The sequence below is a fragment of the Ips typographus genome, linkage group LG13 (assembly GCF_016097725.1).
Source record: "Ips typographus isolate SLU linkage group LG13, UJ_Ityp_2.0, whole genome shotgun sequence".
In the NCBI taxonomy this organism is placed as follows: domain Eukaryota; kingdom Metazoa; phylum Arthropoda; class Insecta; order Coleoptera; family Curculionidae; genus Ips; species Ips typographus.
This window is the reverse complement of record NC_138434.1, coordinates 1301228-1323242: the sequence shown is the minus strand read 5'-3', so window position 1 is coordinate 1323242 and position 22015 is coordinate 1301228. Positions and strand designations below refer to the sequence as shown.

At 41.6% G+C, this 22015-nt stretch overlaps 1 protein-coding gene across 1 annotated transcript; it reads right to left on the bottom strand.

Moving 5' to 3' along the window:
* Positions 1–930: 930 nt before the first annotated feature.
* LOC145736900 (uncharacterized) lies at positions 931–21622 on the bottom strand. The gene is given in 8 exon segments (XM_081991376.1): positions 931–1664; positions 1721–1754; positions 3232–3336; positions 3406–3465; positions 3617–8215; positions 10786–21216; positions 21219–21461; positions 21464–21622. Coding segments are annotated over 8 exon segments (15639 nt in total). The 5' UTR covers positions 21552–21622; the 3' UTR covers positions 931–1585.
* Between the last annotated feature and the right edge of the window lie 393 nt (positions 21623–22015).

The following is a 22015-nucleotide window of genomic DNA, read 5'->3' as shown; positions in this document are numbered from 1 at the left end:
ATGAATTTTCGTTTTATTTAATAATTTGTAAGTGGAAAACCTAAAAATGTCGTGTTTTTAGTCAACAATTGCTTTACGTGTTAGTATAGTAATAAAGTTTTAAAAGAAGATTGTGCCAAGACAATGATTGTGGTACCCCCCAAAGGAAGACACCCTCTCCCTATCCAATGTTCAAATTTTTATTATTTAAGGTCAGTTCTAGTTAAACTGTACTCAATAATTAAACATTATTATAACCTATACATCAGGCCCTAGAAAATTCAAACAAAAGTTACTAAACCCCATCTCTTTTGAAAGAGGTATTTCCCTCAAGCAATTCTCAATGTTCTGGGAGGTATTACTACCTAATTTACTTACTTAGAAAGTGCAAATTCTAATGTACGTTATGACCAATTCAACAAAGTGTACATTTAAGAAAACTTGTGATCAGGTTAGGTCCCTTTACTGATAAAACCAATTTACTATGGTCTGGGTTGCATCTCGGTTATTAACACTCCAAATTTGTTCAAGTTTTACTTACAAACTTAAAAATGATTGATTGGTGGTTATTACCCAAGGACGGTAAACAGTACAGGAGTGCTTAATCCCATAAGCGCAATCTTGCCGGTATCGGCTCGGGCCGGTGACGATTTTTTTGTCACCATGGGTCTCTCGCGTTCGCGCGATTGTTTTGCGCGATGCGCGATTGCAGTCGATCATTCACGAATATGATCTCGTACATAGCATCTCGGGCGAATATTTAGCGTATTGTGCACCCGAAGGCCCACTGTGACGTCAGAATTCATTCGCCGCCGGGAAACAAAATCGGCCGATCGAGCAATCCTTGACTGTTTAATATCCTTGGTTATTACCAACCATTTGCTTGAAAAACATTGTACAACTTTTGTCAAGAAACAGTTTTCTGTCTATAATGGTGAATTAAACAACTCATTTATTATACTGAAAGCTTTTTTTTATTGAAGACGTTGAAATACGTTTCATACATACATAGAGATTAAATAGTTTCTGTTGTTATAAATAATAATAATAATTTAATGGTTTTTTTTAGTGTAAAACAAGTGGTAAAAACCACTAAACCACTTGTCCAAATACACTGAAACCTTTTGTATTATAATAAAGCTAGTACACTTTACATACTGTATAATGCAAAGTATACATTATAGTAGTGTCCATTTTATACAAATAATAACTTTTAAATACATAATAATAATATTAGAAAAATAACAGCTTTAACAGAAAACGCTTAAGCGATAAAAACATCAAATTTTTGGTTTGTATTTTACTACTAGATAATTTTTTATTAAAATAAGTACTCTCTTTCCTAAATAGTTTTGACAGAAAAGGCGAGGTTGCCAGTTTTATTCCATATTCTAACTATTTTTAATAACCCTAAAATTACTTAAAAGCGATATACTCGTACAGCTGGCAACCTTGCCTTTGAAGCGTCAACCCTCTATACACATTTCGGACATTGTCTTAAGCTAATAAAACAAGCGTAGATAAGCATTTAACTGTCAGATTGATGAAAGCTCGGCCTAACTAGTAGGGCGGGGCCGTTGTCACTAGATCAAGTAGGGTCAGTCAATTATTGCTCGCTATCTCTCTCCAACTCTTTCAGTAGCTCCCTCATTTCGTCGGACAGTTGATGTTGGTCGGGGACTTTTCTGCGAAAAAATGAAACATTACAACCCTGGAAAGGTGCGGGGGGCAGGAAACATACTTTTCGGACCGGTCCTGGACTTCTTCGGTTTCGGCTGAAAAAACCACAAAAAAAAAATTAGAATCGTCTGCCTGGAGTAGAAATAAAAACAAATAGAGAGTTTCAGAAACAACATCTACGTCATGCCTTAATGTGTCATTTAGGCCCCTGATTATCACCCTCCAGTTAACCACCGGTTAGTGATAATTCAATGACCGGCAACAATAAAAAGTGTGGGTGAATAGTGAGAAAAAAAATGGGGGGAATTTACTCATATCCATTTCGAAAAATTGCACAGTGTTGCCAGTGAGTTTTTTTTTAGACAGACTCGTCTTATTCAGCTGACTGTCATAATATGACAGTTGGTTGTGTGACGCCGGTTTTAATATGTCAAATGAAATTAAGGTTAAAAAAATTGGCAATGTTGCCTAAGACAGAGCGCAGTTAAATGTCAAGGATTTTTGAATGCTGAAAACGTTCCTAAAATTGCTAGAAGCCTCTACAAGCGTTCTAAACATGTCAGGAGTGTTATTTTAATTACCAGAAGCCTTTAGAAACATTTAAAAGTGCCAGAAGCCTGTAAATCTTACTGGAAGCCTTGTAAAAGGTACCAGAGGCCTCTAGAGTCATTTAAGAGTGCCAAAAGCTTCTAAATAGACCTGAAAACATTCCAGAAGCTGCCAGAGGGCTCTAGAAACATTTAAAAGTGCCAGAAGCTTCGAAATCCTACTGAAAGCCTTGTAAAAGCTACCAGAGGCCTCTAGAAATATTTAAGAGTGACAAAAGCCTCTAAGTAGGACTAAAAACCTTCCAGAAGCTGCCAGAAGCCTCTAGAATAATTTTAAACTGCCAGAAGCTTCTAAATAGTACTGAAAACCTTCCAGAAGCCTCTAGAAACATTTAAAAGTGCCAGAAGCCTCTAAAAGGATTTAAGAGTAGGAACTAAAAGCCTTGTAAAAGCTGCCAGAGGCCTCTAGAGTCATTTAAGAGTGGTAAAAGCCTCTAAATAGTCCTGAAAACCTTTCAGAAGCTGCCCAGAGGCCTCTAGAAATATTTAAAAGTGTCAGAAGCTTCTAAATCCTACTGAAAGCCTTGTAAAAGCTGCCAGAGGCCTCTAGAGTCATTTAAGAGTGCCAGAAGCCTCTAAATAGTACTTAAACCCTTCCAGAAGTTGCCAGAGGCGTCTGACAACAAAATATAAAAAAAAATAAGCAAATTTTTGACAGATGACAGTTAACGAACGATTTTACGAAAAAGAAGAATGACAGACGCAACTAACCTGTTTTTTGGTGTTTTTCGTGCATTATAATCAGTAAAAAGAGAAAGCAGTAATACTGGCAACACTGTTTGGACTAGAAGGATATACAACACTGAGAAACAATCAATAGGGTGCGTCACCATTTTCCGTGTGAAAGACAGTGATGCAAACCCCCCGAAACACACACGTCACGTGGGTATACAAAAAACATATAAAGTAGCAACCGTAAGACAAAAAAAAAAAAATGACGTTTATAATATGACAGTCTATCTACCATATCGAGGCAAGTTAAAGCGCCAATCGTGTTCCCTTAGACTAACTTCCGTTTGGTCTTCCATGCTGATTTCGTAACGAAACGGTCTTCTACGTGTCACCGAGGCTAATCAAGATTCGCTAGTTTACTAACTCTGGCTGGTATTTTAGTGGAAAAATTGTTTAGAAAACTCACCCTTAGACGTGGAGGTTTCTTGCGGTTGCGATGGTTGGGCCACGTTGCCAGTTTCCGCTGCTATAAATTGAAAAAAGTCGGTTGAAATTGTCACGTTTGGCAACGTTGCTGAGATTAGTAAAAACAACTGTCATGCAAACCGAAAAAAAAAAACTTACCCCCACTAACCCAATACAAAATGAAATGGTGTACAAGCGGGATGAAAACAAACCTGCCAAGTCCTGGAGGACAAACCTCTTCTGCACCACCCTCTTCGTGTGCACGTTACCGTGCTCGTCCACCTCCTCACTCTCCTGCACATCCTCACCCTCACCGAACTGTTCCATAAACTGTTTCAGTTGTTTGTCAGCGTCCGGGCCTGTGAAGGTGATTTTACGTATTTCAGGTGGTAACTCCGTTCTACGGTGGATCACGTGAGAGTACTCCGGATCGTCTAGAGGTTCCAGAACCTCAGAAACGTACGGCTGATCCTCCACCTGTCCGGAGTAGTCTTCGTTGAACCAAACTCGTTTCACTGCAGTCTCCACGTCCACCATGGTGTCCGTGGACGAGACCATAGTGTTTGAACCTGTGGCGTGGGTGGTGGCTGAACTGGACGGATCCTCTCTGATGTCCTCTTTACCGGAGGAACTAAAGTCCTCCATGGAGTCAGTTTGGATGATGTTTGTTGCTTGATTTAGTTCTAGAGAGTCACTGGAAATCATTTTCTGAGCTTGGAACTCTATGGAGTCAGTGCTGGCTGTCATAACATCGCCTACGGGAACGTCCAGGCTGTCAGCACTGTCCCTCCTCTCCTCCTCTTTTAGCAACTCCAGGGAGTCGGTGGAGGTAACCATAACGTCCTCACCCTCCTTCCACTGTACTTTAATGGTACTCTTCACTGCTGGAGTGTCCAGTTCCAGTTCAGGCACTTTGGACACCTCCTCGTAAGAGTCCCCACGTCCCAGTGACTCAGTCTTTTCCATCTCCTTCAAGTCGATAAACCTCTCCACGTTGGTTTGAGCTTGTTTAATAATGGCGTCAATTTCAAACATTCTTTTTTCGTAGTCTTCATCGTCGGTTTCAGAGATTTTTTTTTCAGTGGTGCAACTTTCCGACTCGGAGGCCTCATCAATTTGTCCTAACGCAGCCTCCTCCTCTTTTGCTTTCACCTCGATGGTGTGAGCCTGGATGCAGGCGTGCTCCAAACCTTCAAACTCCTTTAAAGAATTCGCGGAGATGTCGTCTTTCTGATGATTGAAGCGGGTTTTGGAGCTGCCACTGCTGGAGGAGTCTGACCCCTGGTGGAACCTTCTCATTTCCAACGACATGGCTTGCTCGAGCTTTTCAAACTCCTGCAAACTGCTCATGGAGATGTCGTCTTGGTCACCAGACCTGGTGAAATACCTCCGGCCCGCTAAAACGTCATACTCTGGTGTGCTGGAGTAGGAGTCTTTGACTGACTCTTTCTGGCTGCCGTAGCTGGAGGCAAAGTCGGTGATGTCTTCTTCTTTGATGTCCTCTAAAGGACCGCGTTCAAATTCCATTTCGTAACCGTAACCAGCTGCTATCATAGCAGCTCGATCACCTTGAAACTGTTTCTCTATCCACTGTTTGTTGTTTTCTAGTTCCTTGTCGTACTCGTAGCCGTACTCCCTGGTGGAGACGCTTCCATCAGGACGCGGGGGACTGTCTTCGAACTCCAACTCCTCCAAACTGGTTGTACGACCGGTTAGGGGAGTTGGGGCAGAGTGAGCAAGATACTTCTCCATGTCTTCATCAAATTTTTTCACTATTTTTGCTGTAGTGTCAATATTGACGCTTTTACCTTCAGTATCAAACTCCTGCGCCTCTTTGCCCACCTCCTCGATCACGACAAAGTCGTCTATAATGTCGGGTTTTTCAATCATTTCAAACGAGTCACTACTGTGCGATCGATCACCTTCTGGAGTGGTGTCAGTGACTGTAATGTCCGGGATAAATCCTGGACTAACCTCACTTCTACGACTCTCCAACTCTTTGCGTTGTTTCTCCTTTAACTCCAGTTCCAGCTTCTCCGCGTCCTCGTCCTCCATGATGGGGACGATTTGTTTGACTTTATGAGCTGGGGAAATGTGAGCCACCATACTGAAAGCCGCCTCGGCCTCCCCCTCCTCAAAACTGGACTTTTCGCTTGAGGTGCTCGAGGTGGAGCGTTTGCGTTGCAAATCCAACGCCACGTCTTTAGTTTTCTGAGCAAACTCCTCCTCCAGCTCTTTTGCTGGTAAGGAGATGCTTTCGGTACGTCTGTGACCTTTCCGCTTTGGTTCTAAAGTTTCTGAGGTGATCTGAGTGCTGGCGCTGTGCACTCCATCCTCTTTCACTGAAGTCGTGGTTATGGTGACGTTATCAATGGGGAAATCTTCGTGCAGTGTTGACGTGGACACGTCACAACCTTCCAGCACTTCAATGACAGTTTTCTGGGAGGTGCTGGACATACTCAAGACACTACCTTCGTCAGTTAAAACTTTAGGTTCAGGCTGAAAAGTCATTTCAGCAGATCGTTTCATTTTTGTGACTCCCAACTCCTCCTGCTCGGATAACTCCAAGTCGCTCACTAAATCTGAGTCTTGACGTATCATCAGATCACTGCTTGAGGGAACCAGAGTCTCAGAACGGGACCCTTCTACGCTAGCCAAATTGCCGGAACTTTCACTGTCAAGACTGCTGATTGCAGTGTGGTAGTCGGTTGACGTGTTCTCCTGAGCCGTGTTATACTCAGAGGAAGCTGCTATGACCGCCTCGACATCAGAAGAACACGGCCTACTACGGCCACTGTCAAAGCTTTGATAGTGACTTTCTCCAGAACTGTTGCGGAAAGTCACCACTCTATCGGGTGATTTGAAAGAGTTTGAATCTGAACTTGAGGTGCGTTGCACTGTGGTGGTTGTGGCCATTTTCTCACTACTCAAATCTTTAATGATCACTTTAGTGGCCTTTACGTAGCCATCTTTTGACTGTTCCACCCGTTCAGATTTGTGCTCCTCCTGTTTCCTCACTTCCTCATACTTCTGCTCCACATTGGTGTGGGTTTCCTTCAGAACATCCTCACTGAACTCCTTCGAGTGACGGTGTGAGGTTGACTGGCCGCTGATCTGCGACTCGTCAGAGGATGAGGCAGTCAGTTTACTCACGCTAGAGTGTTTCGAGTCAATTTGTTCGCTTTCAATGAGTCGTTTTACTGTTGAGTCCCCTGTTATTAAGGTTGTGGTGGTTTGAACGGTTTCCTCACTGTCACTCTTGCTCAGAGCAACCTCGCTACCACTCGCCTCCACGTGGGTGACTAGTTTAGCCTGCTCCTCAACCTCAGAAATCGTCTCGTCTTCCTCGAAGATGACGTTTTTATGTTCTGAGTGCGTTCGTTCAACCTCTACAAGGAGTTTGGTCTCTTTTTCTGTTGAGTCAATGAATTCAGTTTCTTGCAAACGTTCAGCCTCAAGTTGTCCAATTTGCTGCTCTAGAGTGTTGGAGTAATCAGTCATTTCCCCTCCACTGTACCTCAAATCTTCATCAGTAATTTCCATGCTGGAGGCTTGAGTGTCATCTCTAGCTAACTCTCGTTGTCTTCTAGCTAAAACTGACTCGACCAGTTCCACTTCTCGTTGATCCAAACCGTTACTTTCAGCCAGTTTTTTAATGTAAGTGGACATTTCCGGATCAATCGGCTCGGAACGGTTCTGAAGCTCGTTTTCAATTTCCTGGATCAGCTGAGTGGCAATCTTTTTCGCTTCGTCAGGGTCAACTTTCATGTGCTCGAAAGTGTCTAAGATGATTTTTTCCATTTCTGAGTCTGAATGCACTTCTTCAGACACTTTTTCTTCAGGTTGCGTTTCAATGGCGGTTTCCCACAGTATGTGCTCTTCAACAGTTTGGGCGTTGTCAAACTTGTCACTCTCCTCACTAATGCGACGTTGCCGTCCTGACAGTGTGACAGTAATTTCAGGGATTTCTTCCCCTTTCTCCGAACCTTCCGTCTCGCTTTTGTCCACCAGTTCCTTGGCAGCAAAAATCCGTTCCTCTTGCATTGTTGCCAGAGTTTTCGTTTCGGGCGTGCACTCCTCCTCGTTCCCCCCAAACTGTTCCTCAATCATATCATCTCTGATTTTCTGCTCGTATTTCTCTTTCAACTGTTTTAAATTCCTGGACACTTCGTACAAATCTTCAGTGGGTAAGGAGGCTGAACGTTCGTAGATTGTTTTGCGTTGCGTGGCAATACACACGCTCATCTGTCTCTCTCTGATCTGTGGGACTCTGTCCTCGATTTCCGAGTCTGAAATGACGTTTTCCACGTCTTCGCTGTCAGAAATGTAGCCGGTGTGCTCAATCTGTTGACTGCTACCCTTCTGGGCTTTGTCAGAATCCAAACTGTCATCTGTGCTCTCTAGTTTGGCCTTCCTTTCACTAGGTGGCGTGAACGAGGCTTGGTATTCGGTTTGGGGTTTGTTTTCCCTAGGTTTGGGTACAGGTGGAACAATTTCGTGCACCGAGCTTCGTTTTTTGCTCACAATTTGACTGTCCTGACTGGACACTTCGTGCAAACTCATACGTTTGCGTGCCGTCTCTTTAGTGACGTTTTCCCAGAATTTTTTCCGGTCCGAATAAGTGGCGAAATCGTCCTCGTCGTCGTCCAGCAAATCGTCCCGTACCGGGGACACGATTTTGTCAATTTTCGGTGAAGTATTCGCTAAATCTAACGGAATGTCCGGTTTACTGGTTCGTGGTTTTGGTTGCGGTGGGGATGATTCGGTTGTTAGTGGTAACGGCTCAGCAGGGGTTAGTCCGCAGCTAATTTCTAAAAAGACAGTTAGTATTTGTTAAATGTTAGTGGGAATTCTCACAACCTAACCTAACTAGTTACGAATCAATGAGCCAGACAAAGATAAAAATACGAGAAAACTCTTCATCTTTATCCAACTCGTTCGAGTAAGGGTAATTCACTGATTAGTTTGTTTAATAACCGATTGCTTTGACTGTCACATTCAAATACTTAATCGACCGTAAGTTACCTCTACAACAGTGGTACATTCACCATCTGTCAAGAAAGCCACATTTTAGTTAAAAACGCTCAAGTTACCCCTGCAACAGTGGCACATTCACCATCTGTCAAGAAAGCGTTTTTAACTGAAATGTGCAGTTAAAAACGCTCAACTAAAAAAAAAAATGCCCATATAATTAGTCTTGACAGTGTTTTAACCGGGTTAGTTTAATAATTATTAAAAAGTTCAGAAATCTTGCTCGTTTTAACGCTCTGCGCACAGAGCAGAGTAACGTCACATTCATAAAGGGTCTAAAAACTATTATTGTATTAGATGCATTCACCATTAGTCAAGAATTATCTTTCTGCAAAATCAAAAAAATTCCAAAAGAAAAAAATAGTTTGGACACACCCGGTAGATAATAAAGGATAACGAACTGTACAGGGTGTCCCTGATTATCACAATTACATAATTTATAGCCGAAACCATTGTCAAACTACGTCACATTCACTCTAGCTCTGTGCTATGTATAAGGCGCATCCACCATTAGTCAACAATACTGTTGCAGCAGGTAACTTACACAAACTAAATGAATCCCCCAATGTATATGAAGCGGGGCAAAACTTACCGTACCTGTGTGAGTGGGATGAATCTGACACACAACATCGACATGTGATTTCTAAAGAAAGTACCAAAACCAAAAAAAAAAACAGAAAAAGCCAAGAGATTGCCGGTGCACAAATCAACAAAGTCGCATGCTGTCAAACGTCAAAAAAACAAAAACGGGCCCCGTCAATTATTCGGGTTTATTTTTGAATAATCAGCGCATCCTAAAGTGCCTAGGAGGTATTTTTTTTTTGGTTTACCTAGGTTGGGTGGTCTGTTTAGTTTGGTGTTGTTGTTACTATCGTCCGATATGACAATGTCGGGGACCTTGTCCCAGTCCTCGTCCAGTACTGAGCCAGTGTCGTGCAAACTGACGCTCATATTATCGGTGGAACTGAACGGACTGGATTTTTCCAGCCACTGGTTCACGGCCGCCGTGATATTTCTAGGCGGCAGCCTGTCCAGACTCTGGGACATTACGTCACTGGTTAAACTAGATTCATTGCTGTTGCCCAAAAACCGTTCCGGTGTCATTCTGATTATAGTGTCGTACAGTGATGCAGTCGAGGACGATTTAATGTCTGGCAAACTGCCTCTGTCATCTTCAACCAGCAATTTGCTGGTCTTGTAGAAGCCCATTTCGGACTTGGCCCGTTTCTGTTGCTTCTTTTTCTTCAGTTTCGGTGAACCTGCCGGGCTCTTCATTATCGGTATTACGTCCACTTCCATTCCGCTCGGGTTCAGTAACTTATCTTTATTTAGATTGACAGGGCCCATGTAAATAATGTCACCTACAGGGAGGAAGGAGTAATCAGTAAGGGACGGCCCCTCCCCAAATGCGCATGCTTCTATTAATCATTTTTTTTTTTTTGTAAGTGAGGCTTGATTATGCTCTGGCTGGTATGCGTGTGATAAGATGAATTAGTGAGACAAGAGTAGGTAAAAGCGATTAACATTCACTTGTGTGTGATGGATTGAATGGTTTTTTCCGATTTTGTCACTCAATTTAAATGCATCCTCAGAACTCTACGTGTGCAGCATTTGCGTCCAATAAACTGTCAGCTTTTTAATATTTCGGATTAAAACTGTTAAACCGTCCGTCATTCGTTTAATTGGCCAAGTCACACGGACGGTTCGACGGTTCTAATCCTAAATATTAAAAATCCAACAATGTTCAGCAACTAAAAAGCTTAAAACTGCTCTTTTTCACCAATTACTGTGCTGAAATTTACACAAATGCCGCACAGTGACCAACCTTACATAAAAAGATAAATTTACGGTTTAAAAAATATAAATTGTTTCTAAATAAGGTTATTTTTGCATACCATACCGTTAGCCAACTGCCACTGTCTTAATTATTAAAACTTTAGTGAATCACAAAGTTAAAGTTAGTAAACCAGGTAATGTTGTGAATGTGACAGTTTATTTTGATAATCAACGATTTAGAGAGTTAGAGAGAGACAACCATCCCAAATCAATAGGACGGACAAAGATGAAAATAACATTGCGGCATCTGTCAGTTAATGAAAGTCGAAAAAGTAGGCCGTGATGTGCAGCATCCCGTTTCAATGACTTTTAATAGAGTAGGACACAACTACACTAAACTTTGTAAATGTCACATGACCACTTTAGGAGAAAATCTAATGGAGATCACGTGACTGAGTGAATTGTGGTTTGCTCTCTGTTCCTAAAAATTAAAGATTCTGAGGATGCAAATAAATGTTGCCACAAAAAAAAAAAAAACCTGATTTTCCGGGATGATAATAAATTTATGGTCTACCTTTAGGAAGTTCTAACGCCTCCAATTGACTGTCCGGCGTCTTGGACCAATCCTCACTCTTTGAAAACGTGTTCTCGTCCCATAAGTGACTGTACTCTTTTTGGAAGTCGGACACTTCCTCCAGGCTGATTTGGGACACTAATTTTTGAAATTCCGACTCGCGTTTCTCCTCCACGTCGGGCGTGGAGAGGTCTTTCGCTTTGGCGGCCTGAGCCTCCTCCTCCAGCAGTTCCGAGGCCATTCTCTCGAATTTCCTCTCCACTCTTTTGAGTTTTTTCTCCTCCCCCAGGGAGGTTAGCGCAATGTCCAAGTCGCGTTGCATTTGTTCGATCAGTTTAACATCCGGTTCTACCACTTTAACCGTCACCTCTTTCACCACCTTCACCACTTTGGTGGGTTTGGTGGCCTCCTCCAAGTCCCTACTCAGATCACTCAACAAATTGTCCACGTCGTCCTCGGTTAAACTGTCCAGAACGTTGGACTTGGTGCTGTCACTGCGTTCCACTATTTTGTTGGACCGATCATCGTCCTCACTTTCAATGTGGAATAAGGGTGGTTTCTTCTTCACTTCGTCAGGTTCGGTCACTGTGTACCCGGTGGAGTCCCCCAGATCGTACTGGGACAAATTTCTGACCTCCACCACGTCAGGACGATCACCTTTTGGATATCTCTGTGACTCGACTCTTCGAGGTGATGTCACGAAGGTGGAATACTCTTGAGGTAAATTGGACAAGTCGATATTAGCTTCGGAGATGCTGCTTCTAGTGTCTTTCTGGATTTGTCCTCCGTGGTCACTGACAGTCCTGGGGATTTGCCCCATGGTTGGGAAATCCCCACTCTCCACTTCCAGGAACTCTGCAGTACGTTGCTTAATCTCCCCCAGGTGTAACCGACTACCTGAATAGTGATAACCAGGATCTAGAAGTAGAGAATCATTTCCTGGGAGTGCTTCAGCAGATTCAGACAATTTCTTCTTTTTCTCTAAAGAAGAATCAGCAGTTTTCTGCACTTCTTCAATCACAGCTGTTTTTGCTGAATTATCCAACACTCTTCCAATTACTTTGATCTGATCTTCAGTTGTATCTTCAAACTTCTTTTTAATATCTTCTCCAATTACTTTCTCTTCATCCTGAGTTTTCCCTGTTATCATCTCCCCCAGTTTGCCTAAAAAACCTCCACTCTTCTTCTTCACCTCTTTTGCTTCATCTTCAATTGCCTGGTCAACTTTTGCACCAGCCTTTTGTAAATTTTCTTCATGGAATGAAACTTGTTTTTTAGTTTCATCCAAACCTTTCTGCACTTTTCCCCCAGTCTTCTTTTTGACATCTTTAGCTTCATCTTCAATATCATCAATTGCTTCTTTTACTGTATCTTCAGTTTCTTCCTTTGCTAATTTAGCAGTATGTTTAATGTCACTTTTAGTATCTTCAATTAAATCTTCGACACCTTCCACTGTTTCTTTAGTAGATTTTTCAATATCTATAGTTTTACCAGTTATTTTTTCACCCAGTTTACCCAGAAATCCTCCAGTCTTCTTTTTGACATCTTTAGCTTCATCTTCAATGTCATCAATTGCTTCTTTTACTACATCTTCAGTTTCTTCCTTTGCTGATTTAACAGTAACTTTAATGTCACCTTTAGCATCATCAATTCGGTCTTCGACACCTTCTACTGCTTCTTTTGTAGATTTTTCAATATCTTTAGTTTTACCAGTTATTTTGTCACCCAGTTTACCCAGAAATCCCCCAGTCTTCTTTTTGACATCTTTAGCTTCATCTTCAATATCATCAATCGCTTCTTTTACTGTATCTTCAGTTTCTTCCTTTGCTGATTTAGCAGTATGTTTAATATCACTTTTAGTATCTTCAATTAAATCTTCGACACCTTCCACTGTTTCTTTAGTAGATTTTTCAATATCTTTAGTTTTACTAGTTATTTTGTCACCCAGTTTACCCAGATATCCCCTAGTCTTCTTTTTGACATCTTTAGCTTCATCTTCAATATCATCAATTGCTTCTTTTACTGCATCTTCAGTTTTTTCCTTCGTTGATTCGGTAGTACTTTTAGTATCTTCAATTAGATCTTCTACACCATGAGCAACGTCTTCTACTGCTTCTTTAGTAGATTTCTCCGTTTCTTTGGTTTTACCAGTTATTTTGTCGCCCAGTTTGCTCAGAAATCCCCCAGTCTTCTTTTTGACATCTTTTGCTTCATCTTTAACTTCTTTACCAGATTTTTCAATCTTCTCTACAGCTTTGGTTAGCAGTTCTTCTGTTTTTCTCTCAGTGGCTGAAGAAACTTGTTGTAGGTCTTCTTGGACAGTTTTAAGCGATTCAGAAGTTTCCTTCTTCACTTTCTCCTCACCATCTTCAATCAATCTCTCAGATTCAGCTTTTGCTGTCCGAGCAGCATCTACAGCATCTTCGTGTGTTTCTTCTACTTTTTGACTCACTCCATTGAAAAATTTTTCAATCTCTTTCTTGCCATCTTCAGCTTCTTCTTTAACATCTTCAACTGCCCGGTCAATCTTCCTAGAAGCTTCGCTAGCAGCCACTTCTAGATCTTTTGTTTTTTCCTCAAGACTTTCCTGTATAGTTGCAGTTTCTTCTTTTAGTTCTTCAGCAGTTTTTGCAAGATCTTCACCAGTCTGTTTAACGCTATCTTTAGCTTCTTCAATTAATCCACCGGATTTAGCTTTGCCTGTTATTTTATCTCCCAGTTTGCTCAAAAATCCCCCAGTCTTCTTTTTGACATCTTTTGCTTCTTCAACGGCTTTGTCAGCAGCAGCTTGAAGGTCTTCCTTACTTTCTTCAATGGCATCATCCAATGACTTTTGTATATTTGATGCCTCTTTTTTAAGATTTTCCTTTGCTGTTTCTTCAGCAGCTCTTTCAATATCTTCGGTTTGCTTTATAGCGTCTTTTTTAAACTTTTCTGTTTCTTCCTTTATCGTTTTAGAAACATCTTTAGCTTCATTTTTAATGTCACCTTTTGCATCTTCGATTAAGTCGACGGTTTTAGAGTTAACATCTTCTACTGCTTCTTTAGAAGATTTTTCCATTTCTTTAGTTTTACCAGTAATTTTGCCGCCTAGTTTGCTCAAAAAACCTTTTGTCTTCTTCTTAGCTTCTTTAGCTTCATCTTTGATGTCTTCAACAGCTTTGCTTCCAGACATCTTCAGGTCTTCTTCTTTCTTCTGAATGACTGTAGTAATTGATTTTTTAGCTTCATCCAGGTCTTCTTTTATTTCCTCACCGGTTTTGGTCACACCTTCAAGTTCTCTTTTTGCTTCTTCCTGTAAATCTTCAGAAACCTTCTGAACGTTTGTAGTAGCTTCTGCAACTGCTTCTTTAGCTTTGCCACCAAATTTAGTCAAAAATCCTCCAGTCTTCTTCTTCACATCTGTAGCTTCATCTTCAATTGCCTTTTGAGTTTTTTCAACACTTTGACTTGCAACAGCTTTAAGATCTTCTTTTCCATCTTCAACTGCTTTAAATGCATCATCCAGTGATTTTGCTGCTTCCTCAGCAATATCTTTGGTATCTTTCTTAACCTTTTCCGTTTCTTCCTTTACTTCTTCACTTTGTTGCTTAATGTCACTTTTAGCATCTTCAATCAGGTCAACGGTTTTGGATTTAACATCTTCCACTGCTTCTTTAGAAGATTTTCCTGTTATTTTGCCTCCCAGCTTACTCAAGAAACTTTTTGATTTCTTTTTAGCTTCATCTTTAATATCTTCTTCTTTCTGAATTTCTGTAGCTTCTTGGAGAGTTATAGATGCTTCTTCTTTCACTCTTTCCCCGGTTTTCTTCACATCTTCAACCAAGTCACTGGATTTAGCTTGGACATCATCAATTTCTTCTTTAGTTGCCTGAACGGCGTCTTTAGCAAAATCATGTGTTGCGTTGGCTTTTTCAGTTAAACATTCTTCAACATTTTGAGTTTCTTTTACAGCTTCTTCCTTTAAATCTTCAGCGGTTTTGTGAAGATCTTCAGAGGCTTTATTGATGTCTGCAGTAGCTTCTTTAGCTTTGCCCGTTATTTTATCCCCGAGTTTGGTCAAAAATCCTCCGGTCTTCTTTTTGACATCTGTAGCTTCATCTTCAGTTTTTTCCACACTTTGATTTGCCACAGCTTTAAGATCTTCTTTTCTATCTTCAATTGTTTTAGATGTATCATCCAGTGACTTTGCCGCTTGTTTTACGATGACATTTTCCAACTTTTCCGTTTCTTCCTTTACATCTTTACTTTGTTGCTTAATGTCACTTTTAGCATCTTCAATCAGGTCAACGGTTTTGGTTTTAACGTCTTCCACTGCTTCTTTAGAAGATTTGCCTGTTATTTTGCCTCCCAGCTTGCTCAAGAAACTTTTCGACTTTCTTTTAGCTTCATCTTTGGTGTCTTGATTTTCTTGAGCTTCATCCAAGTCTTCTTTAACCTTTCTGTCACTAATTAAATCTTCAACTACATCCACCACGTCTCTCTCCACAGATTTAGCTTTTCCCGTTATTTTGTCCCCCAGTTTGGTGAAGAAACTAGAGGATTTCTTCTTAGGGTCATCGAGATCTTCCGTTACTAATGTGGCGGTGACCACTTGATCGTCAACCACCAGTTTGACTTTGTCTGGATCTTCGGGAATTTCTTCAGTTTTGACCAGTTCCAGTTTAGTGTCAAAACTCTGCAAAATGTCATCGACAAAACTGGAAGAACTAGACACAGGATGGAGACCTTCTTGGTCAAGATCTTCCAGTTTCTGGTAGGTTTTGGAGTCACTTTCGTGGGGTTTGTCCTTTTTGTGCTTCTTGAAGATTTTCTTGGTCAGCTTGGGGCTGTCGCGTTTCTTGCTGAAAATACTGAACAGTCCCGATTTGGTGTGCTCTTCCAGTTCTTCATCTAGATCAGTCACCAGGACTGGTTTGACGTCTTCGTAGTGGTACACTTCGGTGGTGAGAAAGTTTGTGGTGTCCTGTAATGTCTTCAAAGTGTCAGAGCTGTATGGCTTGAAGAAAGTGACACTTTTATGATGATGGTTCTCTTTGTCTTCATCGTTTTCTTCCGGTTTGAAGATTGTCTTCACGTCTGAGTGGTTGGCCAATTCTTGTTGTAGAAAGTTGTCAGTTTTAGTAGTGGGTGGAGCCGTGTAGATGTCTCTAGTGATGACTGAAGGAAGATTTTCGTAGATAACCTCAGTTTCAGTGACAGTTTCTGTTTCACTGGTTACAGGGATCTGCCGATCAATTATTCGGGTTTCCACCGAGAAGTTTTCTCTTACGAATGGTTTTGAAGTGTCCCTGTCCAGTGCGTCTGCGTCCGCTTTAGCCTGCTGGATCTTCTTTTTAATATCTTCATCCAGTTCCTGGACATCTTTCAAAACGTTCGGGTTTACCACGTAAATCTCCTTGGTGACGCTCACTATTTTCTCCCCACCAGCCTCTCTAGTCACTGTGGTGACTTTAGTTCCTTTTACGTCATCTTTCCAGCAGCTCTCTCTTTCTTCGGCGCTGTCCAACACTTCTTCAGCTGGTTTAGTCTTCTTTGAAACATCTTCAAAGGGACCACCAGGTTGGTCAGTCACGTTCTGACAACGGTCGATTTCTCCTTCTAGGAAATCTTTGCTGTCCTCCTTCTTTTTCCCTTTCTTAGGTTTCTCCTCTTTTTCTTGGGATTTACGCTTGCCGAAGATACCAAACACCTTTTTCTTCTGCGGTTTTTCTTCTTCTTCTTCAGGTTCCGCCACCACACGAACGTCACGGTATTTGGCTATTTCTTCCCTCAAAAATTCACTGGTAGAAACCATGTCGTGCAAGGTTGCTTCGGAAAGTTTTGGAGGGGCAGGATCATCATCAGGTCTCTTCTTCTTCTTGAAGATCTTGAACAGTCCCTTGCTTTTACGTTCTGGAGACTGCTTCTCACGTTCTTCCGAAGATTGTCTGATTTGAGGGCGGACGTCGTGGTATTCAGCCACTTCAGTTTTCAGGAAGTTGTCACTGTTCAGCATGTCTGCCAAAGCTTCTTCAGAGAGTTTGAAGACTTTTTTATGCTCTTTCTTCTTTTCTTCTTGAAGCCTAGTGTCTGCTTCTCGTACATCTTCAACCACCAGAATTTCTTTAACTATCGCTTGTTCTTCACTTTTGCTTTCCTTTACAGGTTTGACGTCATGGTAGATGTCAACTTCTTGCTTCAAAAAGTCATTGGAGCTCTTCATTTCGTTTAAAGTTTGTTCTGACAGAACTGTCTTCTTCTTTTTCTTTTCTGGAGTTTTGAACAGACCGAACAGGCTTTTGTGCGTCTTCTCTTTCTGGAGATCTTCAGAAATAACGGGAGATTGAACTACAGGTCTGACGTCATGGAAGACTTCAATCTCTTTCTTCAAAAAGTTGTCGGATTGCTTCATTTGTGTCACAACCTGTTCCGACAACGCTGGTTTGGTGATTTCTCTTTCCACGCTCTTCTCTTTCTTCTCTGGCGATTTGAAGATGCCAAACAGTCCTTTAGACTCTTTTTTGGGAAGATCTTCAACAGGGATTGAAGATTGTATTAACGGTCGCACGTCATGGAAGATTTCAAGCTCTTTCTTCAAAAAATCGTCAGATTGCTTCATTTCCACCAGAACTTGTTCTGACAACACTGGTTTGGCAATTTCCCTTTCAAGGCTCTTCTCTTTCTTCTTTTCTGGTGATCTGAAGATGCCAAATAAACCTTTAGAATCCTTGTGGATCTTCTCTTTAGGAATGTTTTCGGAAATTACTGATGACTGAATTACTGGTCGAACGTCATGGAACACTTCCACTTCTTTCTTCAAAAAGCTGTCAGACTGCTTCATTTCAACCAAAACTTGCTCAGACAGCACTGGCTTGACAGTTTCTCGTTCAATGCTCTTTTCCTTCTTCTTTTCTGGGGATTTAAACAGACCGAACAGTCCTTTGGACTCTTTCTGGATCTTCTCTTTATGAAGATCTTCGGCAGGGACTGGGGTTAAGATTACTGGTCTGACGTCATGGAAGACTTCAACTTCCTTTTTCAAAAAGTTGTCAGATTGCTTCATTTCAAGCAAAACTTGTTCTGACAGCACTGGTTTGACAATTTCACGTTCAAGGCTCTTCTCTTTCTTTTTTTCTGGGGATTTAAACAGACCAAACAGTCCTTTGGGCTCCTTGTGTATCTTCTCTTTGTGAAGATCTTCAGCAGGGACAGGAGATTGAACTATCGGCCTAACATCATGAAAGAGCTCAACCTCTTTCTTCAAAAAGTTGTCAGATTGCTTCATTTCAACCAAAACCTGCTCTGACAACACTGGTTGAACAGTTTCCCGTTCAATGCTCTTCTCTTTCTTCTTTTCTGGTGATTTAAACAGACCAAATAGTCCTTTGGTCTCTTTTTGTATCTTTTCCTTATCGATATCTTCAGAAATTACTGGAGATTTAACGACTGGTCTGACATCATGGAAGACTTCCACTTCCTTCTTCAAAAAGTTGTCAGACTGCTTCATTTCAACCAAAACCTGCTCTGACAACACTGGTTTTACAGTTTCCCTTTCTACGCTCTTCTCTTTTTTCTTTTCTGGGGATTTGAAGATTCCAAACAAACTTTTAGACTCCTTTTGGGTCTTCTCTTTGTGAAGAGCTTCAGCAGGGACTGGGGATAAAATTACAGGCCTGACGTCGTGGAACACCTCAACCTCTTTCTTCAAAAAGTTGTCAGACTGCTTCATTTCTTCCAGAACTTGCTCTGACAACACTGGTTTGACAGTCTCTCTCTCAATACTCTTCTCTTTCTTCTTTTCTGGTGATTTAAACAAGCTAAAGAGTCCTTTGGACTCTTTCTGAATCTTCTCTTTATGAAGATTTTCCGTAGAGACTGGAGATTTAATGACTGGTCTGACGTCATGGAAGACTTCCACTTCCTTCTTCAAAAAGTTGTCAGACTGCTTCATTTCAACCAAAACCTGCTCTGACAACACTGGTTTTACAGTTTCCCTTTCCACGCTCTTCTCTTTTTTCTTTTCTGGGGATTTGAAGATTCCAAACAAACTTTTAGACTCCTTCTGGGTCTTCTCTTTGTAAAGATCTTCGGTAACAATTGGAGACTGAATTACTGGTCGAACATCATGGAAAACCTCAATCTCTTTCTTCAAAAAGTTGTCAGACTGCTTCATTTCAACCAAAACCTGCTCTGACAATACTGGTTTGATAGTTTCCCGTTCAATGCTCTTCTCTTTCTTCTTTTCTGGAGATTTAAACAGGCTGAACAGTCCTTTGGATTCCTTCTCTTTATGAAGCTCTTCGGCAGGGACTGGGGTTAAGATTATAGGCCTGACGTCATGAAAGACTTCAACCTCTTTCTTCAAAAAGTTGTCAGACTGCTTCATTTCCACCAGAACTTGTTCTGATAACACTGGTTTGACCATCTCCCTTTCTATACTCTTCTCTTTCTTCTTTTCTGGTGATTTGAAGATTCCAAACAGTCCTTTAGACTCTTTGTGAATTTTTTCTTTGTGAAGTTCTTCAGCAGGGACTGGGGATAAACTTGCAGGCCTAACGTCATGGAAAAGTTCAACTTCCTTCTTCAAAAAGTCCCCAGACTGCTTCATCTCAGCTACAACTTGATCTGACAACACTGGTTTGACAATCTCCCTTTCAATACTCTTCTCTTTCTTCTTTTCTGGTGATTTAAACAGACCAAACAGACCTTTAGACTCTTTGTGTGTCTTCTCTTTGCGAAGATCTTCAGACACAACGGGGGATTGAATTACTGGCCTAACGTCATGGAAAAGTTCAACTTCCTTCTTCAAAAAGTCCCCAGACTGCTTCATCTCAGCTACAACCTGCTCTGACAAGACTGGTTTGACAATTTCCCTGTCGACGCTCTTCTCTTTCTTCTTGGGTGATTTGAAAATACCAAACAGTCCTTTAGACTCTTTCTGGATCTTTTCTTTGTGTTCTTCAGCCGTTGGTTGAATTACTGGTCGAACATCGTGGAACACTTCAACTTCCTTCGTCAGAAAATCATTCGATTGCTTCATTTCCTTCAACACTTGCTCGGATACGACTGGTTTGATGTCCGTTTCGATGCTCTTCTCTCTCTTCTTCAGTATGCCAACCAGTTTTTTCTCCTTCTTCGACAAATCATCGTCTAGTTGGGTTTGCTTCTTGGTCAGTTCCTTCTTCACCTCTTCAACAGGTTTAACATCGTGGTAGTTGGTTATTTCAGTTTTAAGAAAGTCCTGGCTGTGGTTCATGTTGTAGATGACTTCATCAGAGAGCACCGGTTTCACCAGGACCTTCTTAGGTGATTGAAAGGTTATTTCAGTTTCTGTGATGGTCTCCCTCTCCTTGGACACTGGAATTACCTTGTCAGTGATGATGGTTTGGACTGAGAAGCTTTCCCTAATGAAGGGTTTTGATTGGTCTGACTTAGAAGCATCAGATTGGGCTTTAAGGATTTTGCTTCTTAAATCCTCATCAAGATCTTCCATGTGCTTGGGATCTACCACGTACATCTCCTTCTTCACTGATACAAGTTTGTTGTCACCTTCCTGGGTTACTGTGGTGATTTTGCGACCTTGCAGGTCTTCAGTTATTGTGGTTTCCCTGGTTTCTGCCACATCAACTGGTTTGGTTGGAGTGGCAGCACCATCCTGGTATTTGTTGATTTCGTAGTTTAAAAAGTGTTCAGTGGCCTGGATTTGCATGGAAACCTCCTCGGACAGCGCCACCTTTTTGGGTTTTTTGAACAATCCTAGGAAACCTTCACGGTCCCGACTCTTTGACCTACTCTTGGATCTGCTCTTCGATCTAGTTTCCTTGAATCTGGACCGTCTGGAGTGGTGCGCCTTCTCGGGAGAGCCATTGACCTTCTCCAGCTCGGTTTCGGATTGTTTTTTGAAGATCTGCGCGAACAAACCTTTCTTCTGGTCTTCCTTGGACTCTTCGCTGTCCTGCTTCTCCATCACATCATCATCCAGGCTTTTGGACAGTTTACCAAACTGATTTCTTCTTGTTTCAGGCACTGAAACTAAATGGTCTGGTGGTTGGCTGACTGCCGCAACATCCGTAGATCTTGGTGGTCTTTGTGGTGGTTCCTCCAGTTGGACCAAAGGTTTCACTATGTGTTCCTCAGCTAAAATGGGAGATTTCTCCAGGAGTTGCTTCTCAATCTGGTCGAGGGTTTCGTCAATGTTTAGAGTGAAGATTTCCCGGGATTTTTTGGGGGATTCCTTCCTGGTTGGGTCAATCACTATGGTGAACTCATCTTCTTCGACTGCTGCAGGAGTGAAGGTTTTTGTCACCATGACAGTTTGGGTTTTGCGCATTTTAGGGGTTTTTGGTATGTTTTCCAAGGATTGGGATATTTGTTCTTCTTTCGGGGACTTGGAGGGAACAACCTCAGGTTCGTCACCATCCGCCTCCATGTACGGTAGATCATCGTATTGCGTCCCAGTGATGGTGTTGGTAATTTGGGTTTTCTTGGAGGTCTTTGAGGTGGTTCTTCAGGTTTTTTAGGTTTCTTCCTTTTCTTTTTTGGGGTTTTCTCCGACTCGGAGTCGGAAAGGTCCTGGGACCGGCTGATGAACCCTTTTAACGTTCCGAAGAAGCCTTTTTTGGGTTTCTCCTCCTTGGAGGTGACCGGTTCCGGTTTGATTTCGTAATGGCGTTCTGTATGCGGATGATACGGTCGGAACGCGACTCGGACATTATAAATTGTTCGGTTTGTCGTAAAATCGGTTTTAAGTTGTAATTGGCTGGCCCTACGTCTATTAGCGACATATCTTCGTTACTAGCTAAATACTGTGCGGTCGCAGTCGTTTTTCCTGCAAGAACATGCAAAGTCGAACAAGCCAAAAAATCTACTCAAAACAACCTAAAAAATCGAGTACACTCATCAACAAAAAAACGATATTCTTACTGCGGAGGTTAATGCACCACGTGTTAGTTCAAATCGCATGCTTAACAGCTCAAGTAGGGCTGGGCACAGTCCATCGATCAAAAAGTATACGAAACGTTGTTCCACACGCCATCTGGCGGCCCAACTATGAAATTGAACGTTGACATTTCAACGTCAAGAAAGTTGCTGAATTTTGGTCCGCCATTTTGGTAAAACTTGATGACAATAAGAGAGCAATATATTTACAAAACAATGCTCTAGACAAGGATGAACTTTGAGTCGTCAAAAACGGATTTGACAGTTGATCACGTGACCGTCTGATTGTGATATCTTGTGACTGACAGTT